The sequence below is a fragment of the Doryrhamphus excisus genome, chromosome 18 (genome assembly GCF_030265055.1).
Source record: "Doryrhamphus excisus isolate RoL2022-K1 chromosome 18, RoL_Dexc_1.0, whole genome shotgun sequence".
Taxonomy (NCBI): domain Eukaryota; kingdom Metazoa; phylum Chordata; class Actinopteri; order Syngnathiformes; family Syngnathidae; genus Doryrhamphus; species Doryrhamphus excisus.
Genome location: NC_080483.1, coordinates 14816863 through 14825980, shown reverse-complemented (window position 1 = coordinate 14825980; position 9118 = coordinate 14816863). Strand labels below are relative to the sequence as shown.

General features: G+C 40.1%; 1 protein-coding gene across 3 annotated transcripts; it reads right to left on the bottom strand.

Annotated features, from left to right (window-relative positions):
- Window positions 1-66: 66 nt before the first annotated feature.
- Window positions 67-8877, bottom strand: LOC131106574 (protein SSUH2 homolog). Of its 3 annotated transcripts, none has more exons than XM_058055769.1 (13): window positions 8794-8811; window positions 8050-8145; window positions 7162-7242; window positions 7008-7083; window positions 6805-6934; window positions 4469-4529; window positions 4256-4377; window positions 3802-3864; window positions 3567-3646; window positions 3391-3483; window positions 3208-3313; window positions 1570-1677; window positions 67-1376 (listed from the first exon to the last, which is right to left on the bottom strand). In XM_058055769.1, the coding sequence occupies exons 2-13, from the start codon at window positions 8060-8062 to the stop codon at window positions 1239-1241; spliced, it is 1071 nt and encodes a 356-aa protein (XP_057911752.1). In that variant the 5' UTR covers window positions 8063-8145; window positions 8794-8811; the 3' UTR covers window positions 67-1238. The 3 variants fall into 3 exon arrangements, with proteins under 3 accessions (XP_057911752.1, XP_057911750.1, XP_057911753.1); XM_058055767.1 differs by having other exon boundaries at window positions 8759-8798; XM_058055770.1 differs by lacking the exon at window positions 8050-8145 and having other exon boundaries at window positions 8794-8877.
- Between the last annotated feature and the right edge of the window lie 241 nt (window positions 8878-9118).

Below are 9118 nucleotides of genomic sequence, written 5' to 3'. Positions count from 1 at the left end.
TACATTTAAATAAATATAATTAAATTAAAAAAGTGTGAATTATTTTTTATTTGACAGGGAAAATAGATGACAACAGGAACAAGTAAATACATTTGCCATGTCACTGCTAACCATGGCTAATCTGCAATGGTCGCTTCTAAAAGGCCATTTACAAAAACAAACAATTTTACAGTCAGTTATGATCATGGGACTGACTTTTAAATCCAGTTTGAGTTCAAAACTCAGTGTTTTTATTTCAGCATTTCCACTTGAGATTTCTTGTGTGACGTAAGCGGAACTACGAGGAGGGGTTCTCTTGTACAACGTTTTAAATCACATAACTTTATTTGTCTCGACATTAAGTTTTCATCATATACCCTGTAGGCTGTTACATAGGCTAGTAACAATGATGTTTTCATTAGGGAAACGAAACAGGATCACTTTCATGCAATGTGAACACAGACACACCCAGATATAAAGTTAAATGCAGAACATGAGCGGAAAAGTGGTTTATTTAGAGAAATATCATTCATATCGGAACTACACATGTTTAAAGAAAGACATTATAACTGGTAGTTCCTGAAGGCTAGCTTGTAAGTAGATCCTGTTGTGAAAATGTCATGTTACCTGCGACTAGGTCACATTTAAAGAAGTCTAGAAACAAGATACTGAATTACTAAGTACAGGGATGAGGACAATGCAATCATGATGCACACATTTGCTTCACCGCCTTCAAACAAAGGCAAACGTGATACTCCATTGTGGTTATTCACAATACCGCAAACGTACAAGAAAATGTTGGCCCCTGAAAATGAAGTAAACTGTCAAAGATTAGCGTTTCCGACGCTAGCTGCTGTTGCTTTACAAAAGTAAAAAGATCTGCTGAGTGGTTTTGAGGTATTCTGTGCTGCCTGGTGTCGACACGAGGACACCGCTTGCATTTCAGGCAAAAACAAATACAAATCTCAGATCATGTCAAACAGTTAAAAGGTGGACCGAGGAGACGATTGTGGACAAAATAACGTTTCATTTTCAGACACAAACAAAACACATTAATACGTGTAGTGATTTGGATTACAGTGGAACTAAAGAGACCCATTCGGACCATCCAGCGACACCCTACGCATCCTCACAAAGTCAACATACATTCAACACCGCTTCGATGTCTTAAAGCGTTTCCTGTACATTGAATAAATCTTTTATTATGGACACCGTTGGTGATTTCCTGTGAGAGATGAAGAAGGCGGCACTTCCTGCGTCTACAGGATGACGCAGCAGCAGGTGGCAGGGTAGTTGGTACTGACTTCCTGCTCGTTGCCGTACACGTAGTAGACGTGCGAGTCGCCTTTCCACTTGTAGCCGACTCTGGTGATGGGGATCAACTCTACGGTCTGCCTCTGAGCCGGACACATAGTCGGTATTTATGAACAGCTCCTGTGATTAGCTTAGCATCAAGACAGTGTAGGTATTTCCTGTTTTTTGAAGGCACGGCAGCGCTTCCTGTTTTTGTCCTACTGTGGCCCCATAACTTCCTAAACTCATGTGGAAGCTGGAGTCACATGATAAGAGCGTGTTGATCTGCTGGCCTACCTGCTGCAGGATCCTGGAGGTCTGGGCGTACTTGCTCTGGTGCTCCCGGACCAGACGCTCAGAGGCCTCTGAGATGGCCGGGTTTGGGAAGCCGAGGAGTGGGTACACCTGAGAAGTGTAAATATGGTACATGAGAACTCTCTTAAATATGATATTAAATATGATGTTATTATGGTACATTAGAGATACATTAAATATCATGTAAATAAAACACTGTGATGCTGTGTTTCCGTTGGATGCTGCCAAAATCTGGAACAGAAGATGTGTAACAATCCTCAAACACTTCTATTCAACTGTGCACTCTTTTATTCACATTTTATTAAGTTTTTATGGAATGATATTTCCATAAAAATAGTTTTCCCCTTTGTTTCTGTAAAGCAATTTTAATTACTTTGTGTACGAATTGTGCTCTATAAATAAACTTGCCCACATTACATATGATATATTAGTGGCACTTTAAATATTATGTAAATATTGTACATTAAATATGATACATTAGAGGTACATTCAACATAATCCAAATGTGGTACATTAGTGGTACTTTAAATATGATGCAGATATGTTACATTAAAGGTACTTTAAACGTGATGTACATGTTACATTACATATGGTACATTAGAGGTACTTTAAATATGATGTCGTAAATGTTACATTAAACATGATACATTAGAGGTACTTCAAATATGATGTACATGTTACATTAAACATGATACATTAGAGGTACTTTAAATATGACGTACATGTGGTACATTAGTGGTACTTTAAATATGATGTAAATATGTTACATGTATATCAAATATAATACAAATATGGTACATTAGTGGTACTTTAAATATGATGTACATGGTGGGTTAAATATGATACATTAGAGGCACTTTAAATATTATGTAAATATTGTACATTAAATATGATACATTAGAGGTACATTCAACATAATCCAAATGTGGTACATTAGTGGTACTTTAAATATGATGCAGATATGTTACATTAAAGGTACTTTAAACGTGATGTACATGTTACATTACATATGGTACATTAGAGGTACTTTAAATATGATGTCGTAAATGTTACATTAAACATGATACATTAGAGGTACTTCAAATATGATGTACATGTTACATTAAACATGATACATTAGAGGTACTTTAAATATGACGTACATGTGGTACATTAGTGGTACTTTAAATATGATGTAAATATGTTACATGTATATCAAATATAATACAAATATGGTACATTAGTGGTACTTTAAATATGATGTACATGGTGGGTTAAATATGATACATTAGAGGCACTTTAACTATGATGTACATATGGTACATTAAATATAATGCAAATATGGTACATTAGTGGTACTTTAAATATGATGTACATGTGGTACATTAAATATAATACAAATATGGTACATTAGTGGTACTTTAAATATGATGTACATTAAATATAATACAAATATGGTACATTAGTGGTACTTTAAATATGATGTACATATGGTACATTAAATATAATACAAATATGGTACATTAAATACGATGTAGATATGGTAGATTGGAGGTACTTGGAGGTCAGGTTGCCATATGTGATGGATGTACTTGGTGTGTACTTGGTGTGTACTTGGCGTGTACGTGTGTGTGCAGGTACCAGGTAGTCGTTGTTCTTGAACAGCTGCTTCCCGCTAACTGAACGCAGGTCATCGATTTTCAAACCACAATTCTGCTCCACGACGTGATCCTCCACGTGGTTCGTCCTGTATATGTCACACGTATCGATCGTTATTCACGTTGAACGGTGACATCGTTTGATCATGTGACAAAAAACACTCACCACTCCACTTTCAGTTGGATGTAGGTGAGCAGTTGGCGCTTTCCCTTACACGTGTTGCACTCCTTGGTGCCGTGAGCATGACACGCTGTGCACCTACACACACACACACACACACACGTTGAGTTTTAGAGTCTTTATGGGGGGGGGGGGGGGGTAAAGCCAATGAAGTAAAGTACCTGTCCCGGCCTGTAGCATCACAATGATTGCAACTCATATCATTATTGCTGCCAGATCCATTACACATCCTGCACGCTTTCTGGGAAAAAACACATTCATGTCAAATCAATATTAAAAAAACAATAAATCATGACTTTATTTGAATTGCAATCATTTTTTTCTCCACTCATCAATAAAAGGGAATGTGATGGTTGGGTCCGTATTTAAATGAGAACTTATTGATCCATGACTTACATATCCACTCCCACGGCAGTCCTCACAAGCCTTCTTCCCTGTGCCATTGCAGTCATGGCAGTCCTACACACACACACACATTTTACATGGTTATGTAGCAATGGGAGCTACAAAGGTTTGTCATTGGGAGTGACCGGGATGGATAGGATCAGGAAGAAGTACATCAGAAAGACATTACATGTTAGAGTCAGAGTCAGAGAGGCCAGACTGAGATGGTTCGGACATGTCCAGAGGAGAGATAGTGAATATATTGGTAGCACGATGCTGCGTTGCCAGGTAGGAGACGTAAAGGAAGACCAAACAGGAAGTTTATGGATGTTAGCGAAGGAGGACATGATGCAGAATACAAGATTGGACGTAGGAGATTAATTTGCTGTGGCGACCCCTGAAGGGAAAAAAGCCCAAAGAGAAAGAAGAAGATGTAGCAAGAGGAGCACATGGGAAAACAACGTACCTTAACGGAGGAAGTGTAGGGCACACGGATCTCCTCGCTGTGATTGTTGAAGAGGCTGGGGGGCGTGGCTTGGATTTCCCAGGGTCGGGGGGCCGTCTGCGTGTAAAAGTCGGCCGCCTCACCTGTCAAACACAAACACACACACACACCCATCAAACACCTGAAAACAATAACACTGGAAGTAGTTATGCAAATGAGGGTAAGTGCGGGTACCTTCATGAGGTTTGTGGGCCCACTCAGTCGACCTTGATTCAGTGTAAGTCTCCAGACGGTACTAATAAACACACACACACACAAACACACACACAATAAAGTCCCAATAATTTAAACCTTATTATTATTTCAGCTCTTTGTACTCTGGTGTGTGTGATTAATGGGAAATAGCTTGAGGCATACCAGCAAAGTGTTGCTGGTCACATGATGATGTCAGCTGATTAGCGAGGCCAAAATACTCTCATGCTCAATACTCTCAAAAAAAACCACTTCAAACTTCTAAAAAAAAAAGGGATTATATTATATATTTAGCCGTCCATGACCACCATGTTTGTTTGTTACTATCCTGATAATAAAAATGGAGGCATGTCCACGTCAGTAACCCTGACATGCTGCTGCAGATCCAGGAATGTTGTACGCAACGTTGGGTAACATTTTAATGCACACGGTTGCCAGCTGCCTTACGGATGTAGGCTACCCTTTTTGATACCTTCAGTCGGAATGGAAATAAATACATGATAAACAAGATGCTATAATGATGCTACTTCAGGTTATTACTCCGCTTATTGTCGGGCAAGATGGCCTCTTCTGGTTCGGGCTGGAGGGTTTAAAAGCTTCAGCTGTGTTTTCGCTCTCAATGAGTCTCCGCCACCATCTGGAAGGCATTATCTTAGAATGTCCGCTGCTTGAAAACTGACTGTTTAACAATAAGAGTCGTACCTCAAAAGGCCTCAAATGCCTCACATACTTAAAACGGCTTATTAAGGTTGTCGGCCATGTTTTTGTTTACAACGAACGGACCGCATGGCCTTGAAGGTGGGATCTCGCAAGCTAAATACAAAACTAAATACAAAAGTCAGATGTTATGATTTCTAAGAAGATGATAATGTAAACCAGGGGTCTCAAAGTCGCGGCTCGCGGGCCAAACTTGCGCCCCCCACCTCAATACGAATGTTTAATGTTAGTGCGGCCCCGAAATGACAGCTTAAAGCTGTGTGCACACCGGACACAATTGACGTGATTTTGCCCCGCCCATACTGTTACCCTACCCTGTTTTGCTTTGGATTAGCAATGAAGCTAAAGGCTTATGACGCTGGGTACAAATAAATGCAGGAAATGATTTGGAAAAAAAAAAACGGAAAATACACGTCACAAGATAAAGCATCTCATCAAACATGTTGTTAAAGTTACGACGCTGCTCCCAGATGGAACTGAGTACGATGCTAACTTGCTAATTGGGTCAAATTATTAAGTTTCATTAATGTTCATGTTAAAGGTTAAATACAGTAAACCTCGGATATATCGGATTCAATTGTTCCCACTGGTTTTGTCCGATATAAGCGAAATCCGTTATATGCGTATACCGGAAAATGTCCGTTTTACGCATATATCGGATTTATATCCGGTATATGCGTAAATGGGATTTTATCCGTGATAAAAAGGCACTTCCTTGACTATGTTTCCAATGTACCTGGACGCGCAGGCAACGCTGCAAACGCTGCAAATGACGTCGTATAGCGGCCTGTCACGATTCGGCGAATCGGAGCGCCACGATGCGGCCATCCGATATATGCGAGGGAAATTTAATGGAAATGCATTGGAACGGGACTGGAGATTTTGTCCGAAATAGGCGAAATCCGTTATAAAAAATCCGATATATGCAATGAATTTTTATTGGAAATGCATTACAGAAAAATCGGTTCTTTTTTATCTGTCCGTTGTGAGCGAATTTCCGATATATCCGAGTCCGATATATCCGAGGTTTACTGTAACTGTTAATACTGTATATTTGAATTTGAAAAAAATAATTTCTCTACCAACTGTATGTGTTTTTTTACGTTTTCTTATTTGCTGTTTTATTATTATTTTATAATTATTTGTTACTGATTTATTTATTTTCTTTATCCTTAATTTGTTTATTTTTTTATATTATTTTGTGTATAGAAAAATAAAAATTAAGATATTTTAGAACAGTGGAATGTTTTATCAGAGATTTTCTTGAGGAAAACCGGAACCAAAGAACTGAAAAAAGTGTAGGAAAAGCATTGACGATAGTTTTTTTATTGATTTTTTTTCTGTTTTTAATAAATGTGTTTTTTTTTTTGGAAAACCTTGATGCGGCCCGGCTTCACCCAGAACCTAGCTCCGGTGGCCCCCCAGGTAAATTGAGTTTGAGACCCCTGATGTAAACTGTTAACTTAGTTCCCGGGTTTGCAAATTTTGATTTGCAAATTGAGAAAAGGTTCGTAGTCCCTCCCCTTTTTCTGCTACGTTCCTGCTACGCTACGCTACATCCTGCTACTGACGGGAGACAGCATATAAATACGTTAGCTAACCCTGTACGTGTTAAAGGGCTCCATTTGCGTGATCACGCCATCGTTGGCGGGTGCTTTACTGTAGCAGCAGTTGGACGCCACATAGCTCTTAAACGCCTCACGCGCCATATCCTCCGACAAGGACGGGATGCTACAAGAACACAGACATACGCCAACATCAGCTTTGATCAGTTGGACAGTGGAGGTACTGCAAGAGCTCTTACCTCCAGTCTTCCGGTTCAGGGGCGGGTTGCGGCGGAGCGATGGGCTGAGCGGGAATGGGAGGAGGGAGGAAACCTCCTGCAGTGAAACAAAACAACGTTTGAATAGTTCCAAGATTGGAATGAATCTGGAATGATGGGTTTGGAGTTTTCTCACCTGCGCCTTGACCCATGCCCTCGTAGCCTGGCATGTTGTTGAACATGTTGTCAGGGGGGGCGGCGACAGGTGGGTACACGGCTGTAACAATATTAGTACATTTTATTTACTTTATGTATTATGTATTTATATTATATTCTGTGTCCAGACTTTAAGAACGGCCTTTCATATCTGTCTGCACCGTCGCCCCAAACCACATCCTCACATGGGAAAATTTGACCAATAAAAAGGAGAAGAAACAAAACCTCAAGTTTGTCCAATTGTCCCTAAACACATCTATTCAATACCATCAAATCCCAGTGGAAATTCCCACCAATAACACGTCTCCTCCCACAGTTCTTTCAGCTGTTCCAGCAAGTCAACTTGACACCACAATGTGGGTTGGACCTGGGGGCGGGGAGGGGGGGTCTGAGGGGGGGGGGGGGTGCATTCACGTAATTTTCATGACCCAAAAACAGTCTGTTGCAATAATAAAGTACATAATAATGCACGTTTTTCTGCTTTGTTATTGTTCAAGGTACTTTGAGAAAGTTGTTATTCCAAGTAAATGATTTGTGATGATCTGACAGAAGAATGTGAACCATATGTTTGTGACCTTCCGGAAATGTCCCACAAAAATACCTCATTTACTAAAAACATGCTGTCACATGTTTTGTCTTGTTCTATTTAAAGATGTGTTTCTCTTCAAAAGTAAACTATGAGTCAATTCATGTAAATTTAAATCCTATTCGAAGTTGTGGTTAAAGTAGATTATTGTTAAAGGCTCTTGTGAGTTAAATCCCTGCAGGCTGCAAGGGTGGACCCCGACCTGCCCCCCACCCTCCCCCACGAACCTGCAAAGCGGCTGAAACATGTTGCATTTGTGTGAGGTCTCGGTTCGATTCCTACCTGCACTGTTCATCTTAGCCAGGTGTGATCGCGAACAAATTTTTGCAGCGATTTCGTGCAAGTCAAACCGTTAGTTTCCACCGCAGAACGGTGTGGCTGGGGGGAAAGTAAAGCGCTGTTCACAAACACACACACACACACCACTTCCGTTACACGAGTTTCAAAATAAAACAAGCACGTGACCAGCTGTAGCTTTTGGTGTTCTTACTCACGAGAGCAACACGTGAAGCACCAGTTCACGTCGCTCCGATTTCAATTTCAGTCCTAATTTGTATTCACATTTCTATATTAAGTGAAATAAACTTAACGTTTTGACGCTCTAGATGTGCATCAATGCTTATCCGGTGTTTGTACATAGTTTCAACTTGACACAAATGTCTCCAGGAATGCTGCCAACGCCCAGCTGAAATTGATTAGCCCCTCCAAGGGCGGCAAATGAGAAATGGCGGAAAAACACTCCTCGTCGTTCATAATTAAAATGTTTAACAATCAAATTTCTCCGTGCGGTGTCATGTTAGCTTGTTTTTAAAACACCAGTTGGCCATGTTGACAAATTTCATACATTTGTAAGGTGGAAAACAATAAATTAATGCTATTTGGGTCCGTGTAACTTGTTGGTCCAAAACAATACTTATCAAATTGGACAATAAAAATGAAAACAGACGTTTTCATTTTCATTTTCGCAACCAGTCCAGAGTCAGCCTCTCACCCGAAGACAGCTGGGATAGGCTCCAGCATACCCACCAAGCTAGTGAAGACGGTGACTGGAACGGTACTTTTCATCCCGAGGGGCGGACCAAACCCACCAGACCTCCATCACCGGAAACGGAAACCGGAAGTGGCATAAAAAGTCTACGTTAGGAGACAAATCGTTCAGCCCAGGACGTCAATTCCATCAATCCAGGACCACCAATTCCTAAAATATTCAAAAATCTCCTGTTGTTATATCTGCTTTTTACGATATACCACCTAAATGGCCTTGAAATAGCCACTTCCGGTGTCTGAATATTAAAATATTTGTTTTTCGTCTTATTTTGTTCTATGAAATACACAATAAAACACTGTTTAT